Here is a 16,064-nt window from a genome sequence, read left to right as displayed (position 1 = left end):
AGTAACTTTTTGTACAGTAGTAGTGTTTGTAAAGTGGCTTCCCTGATAGCATATTTCTAACAAGAGGGATAATTTTTGTAGGTAAATAGCTCATTCTTGGTTGACTATATATATATTTTTTAAGGCAGAACTGATCTTCTTGCCTCCACCCACACCCCCACTGCTGGGGCTGGAACCTGGTGCCTCCCCCACTTCACCCTAGTGCTGTATTCACTGAGCTATAGCTACAATGTACTTGCCATCCCATTGAAATTTGTATCTGGAAACTTCCTTCCCCTGCTACATTGTCTACTGTTCAGCTTACTGAGAGCAGGCCCTCCCTTAAGAGCTATGTGCAATAAGCTCTCCACAGGAACTATGAAGATATTCTTACAGATAGCAAATAGATTTTCTAAAAACAAAAAAATGTCCCGGCAGACATATAAAATGAATGATCTAAGCTGACAATGAGAATTAACACATTTCTTTTCCTTTGGCTTAGATAAAGCTGACTCTTCCCACTCTCCTCTAGTGCTACTGCTAACTGTATCCATGATGTGTTTTTAGCAGGTGCAATGTATCAATGTGCCCAGAAGAGTCCAGAGAAGGAGGTGATGCTGGACCATTGCAACGCTTGGTTCTGAGGGCCAGATTCTGTGCTTCCTTCTTGCCCAGGGTTTGTGTAACAGCCTTTGCAGACAAATCACAGCACTGTGCCGACTCTTAGAAAGGCTCCCTCCAACCCCACAGTCCTCTGTGCTTGTAACCCTGGTGTTCGGTTAGCGTCATCTGTCACAACTGAAATTAAACAACAAAAAGCATGTCAGGTGAGAAGCTGAGAAAGACACCGGGCTGTTTATGAGAGATATACCATTACAGTCTAACGCAGGATGGAAGGAGGCATCTGCCCTCTCCAAGCCCCCGCCTCCACTCTCCCCTGGGCTTCCAGAAGGTCCCCTTCTCCTCAAGCCTGCAGATTAGCCTGTTCTTCCAACCATGTTTATTCTCTCTGGCTCCGTAGCAAACGCCCTAGGGGGGAAAAACCTGGCTCCGTGGATGCCTGGTCTCCTGGTACATTCAATTTCTCTCAATTAGGAGACTCTGCTGGAGACACAATAGGTTTTGGTGAGCTCGGATTCTGACTGGTTTTTATATGAATGTACATGAAAGATCTGATTTCCTCTGTGATTTTATGGCAGGGGAGAACAGGCAATTAAATTAATTTCTGTTCTGTTTTCTGGAACTTTCCTTTCTCTTCTCTTCTCACGCCACCTTTGTTTCTTCCTATGCCGCCCCCCACCCTTTTTGTTAATAGACTGTTGGAACTCTTTGGTTTCATGGATGGAAGTGGATTTAGTAAGCCTAGCAGCTGGGTTTGGGCTTGGGGCCTGCTCCACAGCCTGTTCTTTTAGTCATATTCTGGGGTGCCTTATAGGAAACTGAGGAACACAACCTCCAGTCCCCTGGTGTTTGTGGGTGACTTCATGGGGTTGTCTGTCCAAGAGGCTAGGGAACAAGACCATACCAGGAGAAGACATGCTGAAATTCAGGCTTCCTAGAAGGGAACCCATCCTAACCTCCCCTTTCCCCAAACACCTCGGTTTCTTCTCAGAGGTTTCTGAGGGCTGGGACGCTGGCTCTTGATGGTAGAGTGCTTGCCTGGTACACACGAAGCCCATGGTTCAATTCACAGTACCAGTACGGGAGAAGAAAATGATTCTGATTTCTTCAGTATTTTTCCACCACCCCCTTGTAATTCAGAGCACAATTCTCCCCAGGACAACACAACAGGGTGGAGATGCAATGTGAAACTGGGGGCCAGAGGGGGATGCTCCTCCATTCCACATGCAAGGCCTCCCACTCATCCTTAGCTTTTTAATGAAGACCTCCCCACTGTGGGCAGAGGAGAAAAAGAAGAGCCCCCATGAGATTTAAACTTTAACTGGGGAAAAATGGAAAACGCTGAATGTTAGCGTCTCTCTCCCAAGTCTCTGCCAGTGAGCCCAGAGCTAAGCGGTTTCCCATTGTGAACCCTAAATCCCTTTTTTGTTTTTCTCGTTTAAAGTGTGTTTACAACTGACCACGATGGGAGAGATGACAGATGTATCCTGAACCTCTTTAAAATAATCAGACTAACCGTCAGGCTGAAGCCTCTTTCTAAGAGCTGTTGGGTGAGGGAAGGGTTTGGAATGCCCCGGATGCCACCTATCTCCCACCTATACCAAGCTGCAGGGTTCAGTTAATGAAACTGTTTCTCTAGTTTGACATCTGTCTTCCTGGTGGTTCTAAGCTTTCTGTTCCAGGCTGTTAGCAGTATTACAGAATTTAGGGACTCATGGTCCCTTAGGGCAAGGTCACCTTAGGTCTGGAGAAGGGCAGAGAAGGAGGCTATCTCACACCAGCCTCAAATTAAAAAGAAGGGGGAGGGGGAGAGGGCCCTCTGTCCCCACCCATTGTAGCACAAGCTGAATTACTCCAGCTCTCTGACTTCCATCCACAGACAAGATTTTTTTCATTGAAATGTATGCATTTCTTTCAACTAAATGCTACTGTGAACGGATTATTTCTGTCTCGATGACAAACCCAACCAAGGGGCTTTTGGGGGCTGGCAACCTTAGGGTTTCAGAAGATTGTCTGTCACACAACCTGTGGTTTCCATTCTTATATATTCTTTTGCCTTCTCTGGGGGGAAAAAAAGGTAATGGAATTTAGAACCTCGAAATTTCTCCTTGAGGTAGGTTCATTTAGCTGGAGCAAACCTAGAGATTCCTGGCTCCTATGGGGGTCCTGCAAGTGAAAAACACTGAGCACCAAGGCTGGGTAAGAAATACAAGTATAAAAAGGAGGCATGATAGCATATACCTGTCATCCACTTGGGAGATGGAGGCAGGAGGATTGGGGGTGGGGAGTTCAAGATCAACCTCAGCTATATTAGTGACTTTGAAGCCAAAGGACTTCAAAATGAGACCTTATCAAAAGAAAGAGTCCTGGGGACGGGGGTGGGGGTGGGGGTGAGGGCTGGGCGAGATGGTTCAGTGGGAAAGGCTTGCCTAGAATGAGGGCAAGGCTCTGGCTCAATCAATCTCCAACACAGTAAAATAAGTAAACAAGTAAATAAATAAATAGCAGAAAGGGGAGGAGAAAGTAAAGGTTTTATATAAAAGTCCAACCCATCATGACCTTCAGCAGCCTCTTTGATCAGTGTGACACCCCCCACCACCACCACAGTTCTTGTCAAGACTAGGGTAGCTAGGTAAAGTGTGTTGGTTTGATCTTGGCTGGGACTTCATGCAGTATTGGGAGTTGAACATAGCTGCCCAGGGTCTGCTGCATGCCTGCTACACAATCTGAACTGCAGAGCTACCGCCCACCCCCACCCCAGGAGTTAAAATTTCCCAGACTTTTGGAAGCAAAAGCTCAGGCCTCAGAACTGACCTTCTCAACGCACAGAGCCCGGATAACCCCAGTAAGTATAAAATGGCAAGGCAGATGGCAGCCCTGAGAACAAGTACCAGAACTCTGAACATCTAATACAACAAAACGAATATACCCCAAACACACAGCACGGTTAGCTGATCACTCCAGATGAAACTGCCCAAGATGCCACTGCCCTGGTGAGAGAAACCCACCTGCCTTCCGGCCCACCAAGAGCTGTAGTGCTGTAGCCAGGACTGAAGAGCTGGGGAGCTGAGAGGGCAGGGACTCCCTCAGAACCCAGCCCAGGGCTGGGGGTACGAGGAGGGGGCAGGGCAGAAGGTGTCGGTTTTTCTTGATTTATGACCACCGAACCCCAAGCCATCCCATAAATTTGGGGTCCGTTTTCACCAAAACCGTGAGTTACGATTTTTCAAATAAATACACTTTCCAATCAGACTGGGTTCTGTTTAGGTTGAAGGCTTCCCGGCTTCCCGAAGCAGACATCTCTTGATGCGGAAAATACACACAGAAGGGAACGGAGCCGGGACGAAGCTCAGACAACATAAAAACTTGTGTAAACACGTTGTCATTTACAGACTTCGGAAGAGAAAGAGAATGGGGGGGGGCAGAAAAGGGAGGGGCTGGAGAAAACACATCCACGTTTAATTCTCTCAGAATCCTCTGGCCTCAGCCTGGAGGGAGGACACGGAAAATTTAATATTCTTTTTCCGTATGCTTGATTTATGTTACTCATTAGAAAAAGGCAGGAGTGGTGGGTTTACCTTAAATAGATTTTTGAATCTTTTGAGGTTGTTAAAAATGTATAAGGTTTATGCAATCTCTCTCTCTCCTTCCCTCTCTCTCTCATCCTCTCCCCCCCCCCGCCCCCACTCTCATGTGCGCGCGCATTTTTATCACCCAGCCCTGGAGGACCTATGTGTGGCTACATCCTTCCACAGGTACCTTTCCTTACTCTGGGTCTCTGCTGCCACCTGTCAAACAAGAGGGAGTGTATCAAAGACTCAGAAGCCACGGAGCACACCAGAGTATTCTCATGAAATGATGAATTTAACGTTAGATAAAAGTCACTTCTGGCTTAGACTTTTTCCGACCAGACCACTGCTCATCTCAAGAAAGGGGGTCACAAGGAGAGAGGTGGCTTCTCCAGGCTCACAAGGTCTGAGCTCTACCTATCAGTCTGCGTGCCCTTAGGGAAATTCCTTCCCCTCTCTGGTCTCATTTTCCTTGGAAAGCTAGAAGTGGGTCTCTACAGTATCTCTGCAAGTCCCCTACCCACCACCCACCCCGCCCCACGCACCAAATCGAGGAGGCTTCACTTTCTAACAGAGTCCTGGAGACATCAGCCTCCACTCCCTGCCTACCTCTCTCTGCTCAGAGGAGTAAGTCAGGCCGGATTGGAAAACCCAAGACCCTCTTTAGATGCGACCAAGAAATGTTTAAGGGATTTGCGCGCTCAGGCTGCCGCTGCAAATGGCCCGAGGGCTGATTTATGGTGCGTTCCTGCGCGACGCGATTCCCTAAGACAGCGAGAATATTTTACACCGCGCTAATATAAACAGGCGGCCGGCCGGGTCCTTTTTATGGAGTTCCTGTAATTACCCGTACCCTGACAGGTCCTTGATTTACTGCCCTATTTAGATAAGGGGTCCGGTGCGGGGATTGCCTGTGGCGTCAAGGTCACTGGACTCGGCGGATCGCGGGGTTTGCGCGGGGGTTTTGCTGTGGGCGCCTGGGTGCGCGCTCTAAGGAGCTTCCAGGCCGCAGTGGGGTGAGCAGAAAGGGGTCTGGCCTCTCTCCAGGGCATCCCAGAGCCATCAGGGAAGCTAAGGCCTTGGAAGCAGCAGACCCCCACCCCTGACATACATACTGGGGCATTAGCACATAAAATCTGGTGAAGGTATGGGACTGGGATTCGGGTTCCCCTGGACTCAATCTTTATCCTATGGCAAGGCAGCTGGGTTCTATAGGACCAGGACAAGGAGAGGACCGAACCCCACCAGTAGAGGACAGTGTCAGTAGAATCCGGTGGCCTGGCAGGCTACCCTGCACAAGATTTTGCTGGCTAGTCAAGGGGGCAGCTTTACCTCAGTTCAAAACTCAGGACTGCTTTGAGTTGAGTTCGTTCTTATTTTATGTGGTGTCATGGCACAGCAACCACCGCCCCAGCCCTATCAAACCTCACGCAAGCTTCCACTGAATCTTCGTAGCCCACAGAGGAAACTGCGAATTGCCCATATTCAGAGAGGGAGCAGAGCCGACAGTTCCAACTCAGGTGGGCTACATTCCGCTCCTCCCTACTTCTCCTTGACACCATTTATTTAACCTCGGAGGATTGTAGTCTCCTGTCTGTGAACTGGGAAAGACTACTGACTCCGTGTCACCAGTGTCACTGGGGACAGACCTAGGAAGCCTGCCTCTGTGAGAGTCAGATCAACTTAAGGTGCCCTGAGGGCTTTGTGGGGCTGGCAGGAGACTTCCCAGAGTGCTTGGCCCCCAAGGCTTGATCTGCAGAGGTAGGCTGAAGGAGAATGGACCACTTCCTTTTCGGCCTTCTTTTGGGTCTATGCAAGCAATCCTGAAGAGGCGGAAATTACAAACTCAATTGGCTAGCCCTATGCCCTTCTCTGCAAATGGGGAAACCGAGGTTTGGAGATGAAAAGAAACAACACATTTCTAGAGGATGCCAGAATTTGACAGGGCGGGATGGGGGTGGTGCACAGCACTTAAAGTCACAGCACTTCAGAGACAGGGGTAGCAGGATCAGGAGTTTAAATTCCACCTGAGCTACAGCCTGGGCATCAGGGGACTCAAAGACCAAACAACCAAATAACTCCATAAACAAACAACTGGAAGCCTCATTTTTTGCTCAAACTCATGCAAGCCCCCACATTATCACATAGCCTGAGGCAGGAGAGAGAAAACCACCGGAGACTTTTCCCCACTTCCCCCAACCGTCCCCCCATCCCTGTTCCCCAACTCATCTGCACCCCAGGTGTCATTCAACGCGCTTAGGAAGGCTGGTCTGGAGTCTAGAAACTTTGTCCTCTCCTCGATATTCATAATTTTGAGGGTCCCGTTCCAAGTCCCACCAGGTCTTACCCCCTTAAATCAAATCCTGCGCCCCTTTCAGGGGTTAGGAGGCATCCTGTTTTTTAAACACTCGTTGGGAAGCAGGTGGCTTGGGAACCTTCAGGGGGCCTCTGGGATTGTGGGGTGTGGGGGAAGATTCTTACCTTGTACTGCCACATCTAGGCCAGATATGCAGGCCTAAGTGATCTGTCTAATGTCAAGAAAGTGGGCCTCCCATTGCTGGGGATTGGGGGGGGGGAAGCCATGCCTTTTTATATGGATGCTAGTGTGACCCCGTGTGAGTGTCCATTGTCCTTGTGGGTGACCTGATAATATGAGCACTGATGTACAGTTTCATTTTGTCAATGTGACTATCTTCTAAGGCTGTAAATACATGCAAAATATGAATGTGCATGGTGCTTGGAAACTACGCAGCAGGCATATGCAGGTCAAATTGAATATGTAGACTGTGTGCTGCTGTGGAGCTATGGAGCTTGCCAATGCATGAGAATGTCTATTTGTGAACTATTGTGGGTCTATATGCATGTTGTCTAGTGATTTTTTTTCTTCTGTATGTGTGTGTGTGTTTGGGGGAAGTGCTATTGTTGGTTTTGAGACTGGCTTTCTATGCTGCCCAGTCTGCTGTTTATTTTTTAAAATAAATGTTATGGCCTGGTGGTGTTGGCGCACGCCTTTAATCCCAGCACTTGGGAGGCAGAGGCAGGCAATTTCTGAGTTCAAGGCCAGCCTGGTCTACAGAGTGAGTTCCAGGACAGTCAGGGCTATACAGAGAAATCCTGTCTCAAAAAACAAAACAAAACAAAACAAAACGGTACAAATAAGTTTTTAAAAAAATCTCACACCCAAAATAACCAAACCAAACATCTGTATACTTGAAGAACTTCTATACAGTTAGAACAAGCATTTGGAATATAAACCACAACACGTCACATTAAATTTTACACGTTCAGTATGGAATCTATTGTATGAACTTATCCACCACCAAAACTAAGAGAAATGCGGAATTAAAACTAGAAAACCTATTAGCTTTAGATCCTCTCTACTGACTTTCATCCACAACCCGTTAATTTAACTCCTGGGCCAACTCTACCCTCCTGCTTTAGCCTCCTAAGTTACCTCAGGCTACTTGTACCATTGTGCCCCACTGGTAAGTTGGGGGTTTGAGAGTTTGTGTTATGAATATAACTCTGAAGAATTTGTAAAAAGATACAAAGGGAAGCTGGGTGTGGTGGTGACCTCCTGCCTGAGATACCAGAACACTCAGTGAGTGAGGCAGGAGGATCAGACTAGGCTAGATTATTAATTAATTAGTTAGTTAGTTAAAATAAAATAAATGCTTGTGGTCTGGCAAGATGGCTGAGTGGGTAAAGGTGCTTGTCACCAAGGCTGGCTACCTCGGTTTAATCCCAAAGATTTAGGTACTGCAAGGAGAGAACTGGCCTCCACATGTACATTGCAGAGCCCATGTTCTCTCCACAAATAATTCAATGTAATTAAAAATGTTGTGAGAACATGTATATACCCCTACATCTAGTATTCAGAGGTGTGTGCCTCTAATAAAACTGTGGACTTCTATCCCTGAGTACCCAAATTGGAAGCTCCTATGTTATCCACTCAGAGGATGACGGACATCTGTGGAGGGAAAAACCCTAGGAATGTGTGGATCTTGCATTAGTGTTCGCACGCCATGTCACTGTATTATTGCTAAGGTGGAAGCCATCTGTGAGAACATTACGCGGGTGTTTGTGTGTGCCGGCGAAGGGACAAGCCTGTGTGTACCTATGGACCTGTCACAGAGCTCAGGATGAAGATTGCTGGAGTCGGAACTATGCTGCGTTGAGAATCCAGGCCCTTCTCGAGGAGTTATTCCTTTCCACCCAGGTTCCCTCATTCTGAGAGTGACTCCCAGCCCGCAGGGCACAAGAACCCGCGGAGCAGCTGCGCAGCTGCGGAACCGGCGCCTTCCCGGGGAGCCTTTCCCAGGCCCCCGGCTGAGCCCAACCCCAGCGCTGCGGGCGCCAGGCGCCTGCAAAAGCGGCGGGTTTCCAGTTCGCCTGCGGCAGGAAAGTGAGGTCCCGGGACCTCTTTCCACTGCTGCTCACAGTCTCCTGCACAGCCAGTTCCCACAGGTGGACCCTTGGCGATTGAGTTTCCATCCACGCCTCATAGCGAGCCTATTCTCACAGAAGTTCACGTTTGCACAGACACGCAGAAATCTCAATTCGCATACTTTCCTAGGATTTCACACACCGAGGGCTGTCATCCGCTGAGCCCACGACCTGCTCCACGTTCGTTTTCACTTACCCACTGGCTACTGGGCCTCACATCCCGTCTGCGCACGGTGGCCTTTCTCCCACTGTCCCTGACTGTTAACTGTCTTACACAAGCTGGGCCTCAGAGAGCAACTTTCGAGTGGCTGGATCAAACACGAATTAAAAAGAATTTGACATCATCTCATTTCCCCCTTAACTGACATTTGATAGAAAGGCATATTTTCCGAAGCCCGCCTAGAGAAGGAGCGAGACCAGAAAAGTTGGTGAGGTTGGAGGGGCCCTAGGGACAGGGACCTTAATGGAAAGATGAAAAAGACTCAGAGTCTCAGGCTTAAAGCCTATATCCTGCTCTCTCAAGTTCTTAGTAACTCTTGGAAAGTCATCTCTACAGAATCCCGCCTTGGAGAATTGCCCTAGGCTGAAGGGGAGCAACACAAGGCTGTACAGATAGACCCTGCCTCAGCAGGGTGGATGTGAAGCGCCTAGGCTGCTTTCTCCGTGGATATCAGGGGTGGGGGGGTGGTCTGGTTTCTTCCAGTGTGAGCTCCAGTGGAAGTATCTTTCTAGGATCAAAGATATTCATGCAGGTGGTGAGCCAGATGGAGCGAGTAGCCCAGCAGTCGCCGGCTCCTAGTCCTAAGTGCGAATCTTCGGAAGACACCGGGGAGCCCTGCCACAGAGATGCCTTGGGGCCAAGGCGCCGCCAGGCTGCCTCGCCACCAACTCGGCCTGCCGGCGTTTACACCGAAGCAGGCGCCTGAGAGGCTAGAGGAGCAGAGATCAGCCACCGTCTCCACCCCCAACCCCCACGCCCGGAACAAACCGGTCAGTGCCCAAGAGCTGGAAGCCCGCTCTCTTTCCCGCCCACTTCCACCTCGGCCTCTGAAGGCTCTTCTGGGAGTCGGCAGCTGGGCGAGAACTGGATCTCTGGGAACCACCTTGTTGGGCCTTCCCTCTAGGTCCAGCTTGAAGCAGGGGACCTAAAGGAGGGGCTGTAGGTGTTAGGGCCTAGCCTACTTCCCTGCTGCGCCCGATGGCCTTCAGGCTCCCACGATGAACAGTGTCCTTAGTTCGAGTTCAGGAATGCTGTATATCCTATTCTGAATTTCAGGCCTAAAAACAATAACCAGTTTTGCTCTGGTCCTCAGTTTCCCTATTTGTGGAATCAAGTGTGTGTGTGTGTGTGTGTGTGTGTGTGTGTGTCTTGATGAGGCTCTGTCTGTTTTCAAGGGATGATTCTAGAATCCTTTCCTTGGATCCATGAAGAAAGGGTGGTAGGTTCAGAACTGGGAGTGAGCAGGCCTGGCCTCAAGTTCGTAGCCCCCGCCCTCCCAGGAGGGGAACTGGGAGAGGGGAGGGACATAGGCGGGGCCGGTTTTCAGTCCCTGTGGTCAGCCTAGAATTGTGTGGAGCTTGCTGAGCATAAAACTTGGGACCGCCACCCCCTTCCCTCCTCCTGCCATTGGCTCCAGCTAGAGGTTGACATCAAAGCCGGGGCCTTATATAAGCAGGATCCCGGTGGCAAGTCCGCAGAAGGGTTAAACCCGGTTTTTGGAAATCCGAACCCTTCTCTCTCCTTGCCTACAGAAACCTTCGAGAAGTCGGCAGGTCCCCCGTGCCTTCTCCAGCTTTGCTCAGGACTCCTCCAAAACCCAGCCAGTTCGCTGCCTCTGGAGCCCACGGTGACTCCCTTCTGTGGGGCGCATGGGGCGGTGCTAATTGGGCTGACAGCACAGGCCAGGAGCCTCTCCAACATGAACCTCGTGGGCAGCTACGCACATCATCACCACCACCACCACTCACACCCGCCGCACCCCATGCTCCACGAACCCTTCCTCTTTGGTGCGGCCTCGCGTTGCCACCAGGAGCGGCCTTACTTCCAGAGCTGGCTGCTGAGCCCGGCTGATGCTGCCCCAGATTTCCCTGCCGGCGGGCCACCACCCACCACCGCAGTAGCAGCGGCTGCCTATGGTCCCGATGCCAGGCCGAGTCAGAGCCCAGGTCGGCTGGAGGCTCTTGGAAGCCGCCTGCCCAAGCGAAAAGGCTCAGGACCCAAGAAGGAGCGGAGGCGCACCGAGAGCATTAACAGCGCGTTCGCGGAGCTGCGTGAGTGCATCCCCAACGTGCCCGCCGATACCAAGCTCTCCAAAATCAAGACTCTGCGCCTGGCCACCAGCTACATCGCTTACTTGATGGACGTGCTGGCCAAGGATGCACAAGCAGGTGACCCCGAGGCCTTCAAGGCTGAACTCAAGAAGACGGATGGCGGTCGCGAAAGCAAGCGGAAAAGGGAGTTGGTGAGTCCTGGGGTCTTATAAGTTCCATTCAAGGGTTCGGGTTGGGGTAAGTAAGAGCAGGCCTGCGAATAAGGCAGAGCTGTGTTGTTCTGGGTGGGATTCTGAAAAACGAGGGAGGGTTCTGAGATTGACACAGTCTGCCATTAGTGTGCACAGTCATCACTGAGTGAACCTAGAATTTTGCTTTTTAAAAGTGATCTTAGGGCCTTACAAGACGAACTGAAAACCTTGGGCTTCCAAGAAGGGACTATAGTCTATACTATAATTTTTTTTTTTTTAAATTTGAAGGTGTTCGGAGTCTTCCTTGGGCCTTCCTGGAAGCCAGGTTGAGAATGAAAGTAGGAAATGACATAAATGCTGTACTAACGTATGACGTTCTCCCAAAACACTTTTTAAAGCGAAAAAACAAAACAAAAAATGAATACAAGTCTGGGCTTCATAGTTTAATTTGCTTAAATTATGTATATGTGAATTACCGCATTCCACGGGGTTTATTGGAAAGGATTACCTATTTCAATTAACGTACTAATTGGAGAAACAGAAGACCACAGGAGGGAAAGTAGGGTAGGAAGTCAGCTCAACGCTGGGTCTAGTCTGAGACCAGGATGATGGTCTAGACAATCTCAAGGTTTTGTATGCAACAAACAGGAAGGGCTTCGGCCTTCAAGTTAGCCTAGTCAGCCTTCCTGGGTCTCCAGTTTGAGTGATCTTCCTCTTCAGGACGGTGGGACTTCTGGCCGCCAGAGTTCCCCCTATTTGGTAGGCTCAGGCCTAGGCACAGAAGTGTGGACTGGGGAGCTCGGTGGTTTTTATCTGACCCTCGGGGCCTGTGGCAAAGTAGGGCTGGCTTACCTGGAGCCACCGGAAAGACAGACTTCCAGCCTCAGGCGCCTGAGGCCTGGGCTGGGGATGCAGGGCGGGCGGGAGGGAGGAGCACCTCGTTGGAAGCAGTAATAGGGCCAATCCTGATCCTGGTAGGGCTCTACTTGCAAGTAACACCACCCTGGGTTCCTTCTAGAAGGAGAGCAGGGAAGGGCTGTAGAGGCCAGGCCAGTTCTTCCCTCCCTAGGTAGTGAGGGAGGCTCCCAGCACTGGTATAGCCAGCACCCAACTTGCATCCTAGCGGAGATCCTACGCCAGGCTGATAACCTGGAAGGAGTTATATACACCGAGTGGATTACTATTCTCACCTTTCCCACACCAGGCCTCTGCGATGCGGGCTTCCTCTACCCAAGAGGCCTTAAAGCTAGGTTCAGTTTCCCCTGACTTGTCCAGTTCTCAGTAGTAAACCTCCCCAAGCTGGTCAGATCATCCCGGATCCCAGGAACGAAGAGCATAAAGGCAGATTTATAATCCTGACTGTGTGCTTCAACAAACAGACATCTGTCACTTAGTCAAGGACGCCGAGTTACTGCTCCCTACCCGTTCCCCAACTCCCCTACACACCGGGGAGTCAGAACTGAATAATTTAAACCTGACTTTCTCGCCTTTTGTTTGTTTGTTTGTTTGTTTGTGTCGGTTGGCAGCCTCAGCAGCACGAAAGCTTTCCTCCTGCCTCGGGGCCTGGCGAGAAGAGGATTAAAGGGCGCACCGGCTGGCCTCAGCAAGTCTGGGCGCTGGAGCTAAACCAGTGAGACCAGGCCGGCGCCCAGGACCCGGTCGAGGCTGGCCCACCTGGCTACCCGGAGAGGAGAGGGAAGGAGGCAGCGGCTACGGCGGATCTCCGGGTGCCCGCGCGCGTCTCGCCCCAGCTCTGCGGAGCGCTGGAGGGTCGGCGGTTGCTACTACCCACTAGGCTCACACGTGCAATGTCATTTGAATTTGTTAATAACATAAGAGAAAGAGAAATTTATATATATGTTCACTTCCCGCCGAGGGCGGCTCAAGAAGGGACCGGAGAAGCCCAAGCCCCCAAAGACACACCCTTCCAACCCATCTGGGTGGAACTCAACCCCAAAGGCCACGGTCGCGCCGCTCTCTGGCTCGCTCTCTTGTCCCTCTCTTGGCTCTGCGTCTGTACCCGGACGCATTCTTCTCCAGTTAAAATGCAATAAGAGTAATTGATAGTTTCCAACCAGGAAAACTGACGCTGTCTGGGTTGGTCTCTTCTGAACAGCGGTGGTTTTCCTTCTTGTCGCTAAACTTCCTACCTAGAGGGAAGGCGTTGTTTCCTTCCGCAGCACCTCTGCTTTCCAAGGGAAATGTTTCCCTTCCCTTCCTTCCCTTCCCTCCCCCTCTCCTCTCCCTTTCCCCTTCCCTGTCCTCTTACCCCCTCTTTCCCTTCCTTCTTTCTCCTTCATTTCTTCCCTTTTCTTTCTAAATAAAAGCGTCCCCATTCGCTGCCGAATTTGTAACGTATTTAAACTACCTATCGTACCTGTTGCTCTCAGGTATACATCTCCCTACCCCCCTGCCCTCTTTCTACCTCAAATCAGTGTGACCACTCGCAGCCCCACCCTTTGCCAAAGCAGTATCTATATGCTCTTGACTTAATAAAAAGTTCTCAGAGAATCTCGCAGGCTTGTGTAGTGCTGCTGGGGGCCTGTAGCCCTCTTCCCTTTCTCCTTCTTTGATAAATACTGAACGAAACTTCGAGAAAGAGGGAGGCAGAGACTTGAAGTGTGGGGAGAGGAGAGTCAAGTTTTCAGAGGAGAGCAGCAAGCGGGAGTCACGGGTGGAAGTGGGAGGGAAGACGTCGGAGAAAGCGATCAGACACAGAGACTTACTTGGTTGGGGACTCCCAGGCCAGCTTGCACACGGGTGGGTGGATTGAGCTTTTGTGGAGGTATAAGGGGTGCTACCACACAAAGGAGCCCCGCCTTTGCTGGGCAATGCTGAGCTCATAGGTGTCGGCTCCTATAAGAGCCACTCCTATAGAGTCTGGGACTCTGCTGGTCCTCTTAGCCCAACTCCAAGCACCGCAGGCAATAAAGACTCGCTCCTATGTAACTGCTAGTATTTTACACATAAATAACCTCATGTTAATAGTTACATTGAGGTTTCTCTCTCGCAACAGAACACTCAGATGCTTAAGAGAACATGTGTGGTGTATGATGCCCGCGCGTGCGGCCAGAGCCGGCCTCCGTGTCCCCCACACGGGCGTCCACCGAGGGGGAAATTGGCTTGGGGGTACGGGTGAGTATGGAGCAGAACCGGGGTGCGCTGAGACATGCATCTCCGCGGTGGTTTCCTGCATCTGAATGCGGCCGAGTGCCTGCTGTCTGGCACCAGCTCCCAGGTCCACCGGCGCCGCGGGCCCGAACTCGGCTTTGAGCGCGCCTGCTCAGATCGTGGCCTGTTCCGGCTGAGGACCAGGCGGGAAGGGCGCTCCGGGCCTTGGGCTGCGGCTGGAGATGAAGATGGAGACCCAGGGCGGACGCCTCCACCCGACATCAGGGTGAATATGGGGCCCTATTAGTCTCGGCTGTAAACACCGTGGCAGGGGCTGCGAGGCCACGCGGGCCGTTCCGGACGCGAAGGAGTTAATAAAAGGTGTTTTATGGGCGCTAGGAAACGGCGGGGGAGGTGTGAGCTTCTCCCTGCTCGCGCCCCCATCCTTTCTTCTTCTTTCCCTCTGCCACCCGCCGCCAGATCAAACAAGCCCGCGCTTTAACTAGACCAACACCTCGTGGTAATGAGCCGCCGGGAGCGCCCCTCCCCCGGCTGCCGAGGCCCCTCCGGGACGCGCAGAAAGGAAACCCGAGGCTCGTTATGGTTTTCTCTTTCCTTTTGGAAATTCTGGCCTGCGTGAGGAAATGGAGCGAGGGAACAAACCTTCCTTAGACTCGAACCCAGGACTCTAGCTCAGGTCCTGATCACCAACCCTCTTAGGGGTCCCGTTCCCATTTCTATTTTTAGCATGGCAAAGCATTCTAAGCTCGGGAAGAATGTGCACCCGCGTCCTCTTTCCTTACAGCCCCGGGGTGGAGAGGGTACCTAGTCTGGGTACCTCCTCAGTACAGCCAGGCTTTTCCAGAGACACTCGGGTTCAGCTGCCCCAAACTTTCTTTAGGCTGAGAGGGTTAGACCCCCTAAATGTAACCTCAGTTGTCTATGGTCCCATTCTTAGGTCCTGCAAGTGGGGGCCAATGCTCATGGAGGACCGGGGCTTCCAAAGGCTTAATCACCACCCACCCCTGGCCCCGGTAAGGCCCAGCCCTGGCTCGAGACAGGGACTGTTCGGCTTTACCAGAAACCAGGCTGAGTCTCGGGCCTCCAGAATCGTCCATCTCTGTCCTGGGCCACAACTACAGGAGCTCCCTGCTTCCAGCCCTTTTCAGGCTCCAACTTTGGCAAATATCCTCCGAGCCTGAGCTCACCTCAAACCGGTGGTGGCAGAAGCCATGTTGTTATTATTTTAATTAAATATATTCTCTCTCGAAAGTATAAGTTTGAAGTAGAATAGCTGACAACTCAAAAATAAGCACCAGAGACATATCAATAAGAAATAGGGTCTGCAGGTTTTAACTACAGTATACCAGAGAGTACAAAACAACTGAAGACCCCAGGAAGGCTGGAGACTGACTTAAAGGAATCCATTAGGGTAGAGCGGTTATGACTTAGCCTCTAGAACAACCACTGGGATATAACAACCACCAAGAGAATTCTCCTTGATATGTGAAGGGAACACCTCTCTGGACAACTACATATTGCCTGAAAGATCCTTTCATGAAAAAAAAAAAGTGTTATTCATAGGAAAAAAAAAACCCAGACAAGACATGAAAGCATCTATTCCTCTACCTTTGCTATTTTGTTTTCTGTTTTTTGTGTGTTTTTGTTTTTGTCTCTCTCTATAGCCCAGGCTGGCCTCGAACTTGTTCATCCTCTTGCTTCAGCATCCTAAATACTGGGATTACAGACCCGGCTTTTTGTTTTTTTTGTTTTTTGTTTTTTTTGTTTTTTGTTTTTTGTTTTTTTGATTTTTCGAGACAGGGTTTCTCTGTATAGCTCTGGCTGTCCTGAAACTCACTCTGTAGACCAGGCTGGC

General features: G+C 50.6%; 1 protein-coding gene and 1 long non-coding RNA gene across 3 annotated transcripts; one reads left to right on the top strand and one right to left on the bottom strand.

Moving 5' to 3' along the window:
• Positions 1–447: 447 nt before the first annotated feature.
• On the bottom strand, positions 448–13,846 carry LOC116077614. The gene is made up of 2 exons (XR_004113290.1): positions 13,804–13,846; positions 448–777 (listed from the first exon to the last, which is right to left on the bottom strand). It is a non-coding gene; the product is annotated as an uncharacterized LOC116077614 (long non-coding RNA).
• On the top strand, positions 9,515–13,594 carry Hand1 (heart and neural crest derivatives expressed 1). Of its 2 annotated transcripts, XM_031352273.1 has the most exons (3): positions 9,515–9,605; positions 10,368–11,077; positions 12,604–13,594. In XM_031352273.1, the coding sequence occupies exons 2-3, from the start codon at positions 10,535–10,537 to the stop codon at positions 12,709–12,711; spliced, it is 651 nt and encodes a 216-aa protein (XP_031208133.1). In that variant the 5' UTR covers positions 9,515–9,605; positions 10,368–10,534; the 3' UTR covers positions 12,712–13,594. The 2 variants fall into 2 exon arrangements, with proteins under 2 accessions (XP_031208133.1, XP_031208132.1); XM_031352272.1 differs by lacking the exon at positions 9,515–9,605 and having other exon boundaries at positions 10,184–11,077; positions 12,604–13,588.
• Positions 13,847–16,064: the final 2,218 nt, after the last annotated feature.

This window comes from Mastomys coucha, unplaced genomic scaffold (genome assembly GCF_008632895.1).
Source record: "Mastomys coucha isolate ucsf_1 unplaced genomic scaffold, UCSF_Mcou_1 pScaffold5, whole genome shotgun sequence".
Classification (NCBI taxonomy): Eukaryota; Metazoa; Chordata; class Mammalia; order Rodentia; family Muridae; genus Mastomys; species Mastomys coucha.
This window is presented reverse-complemented; position numbering and strand designations above follow the sequence as displayed.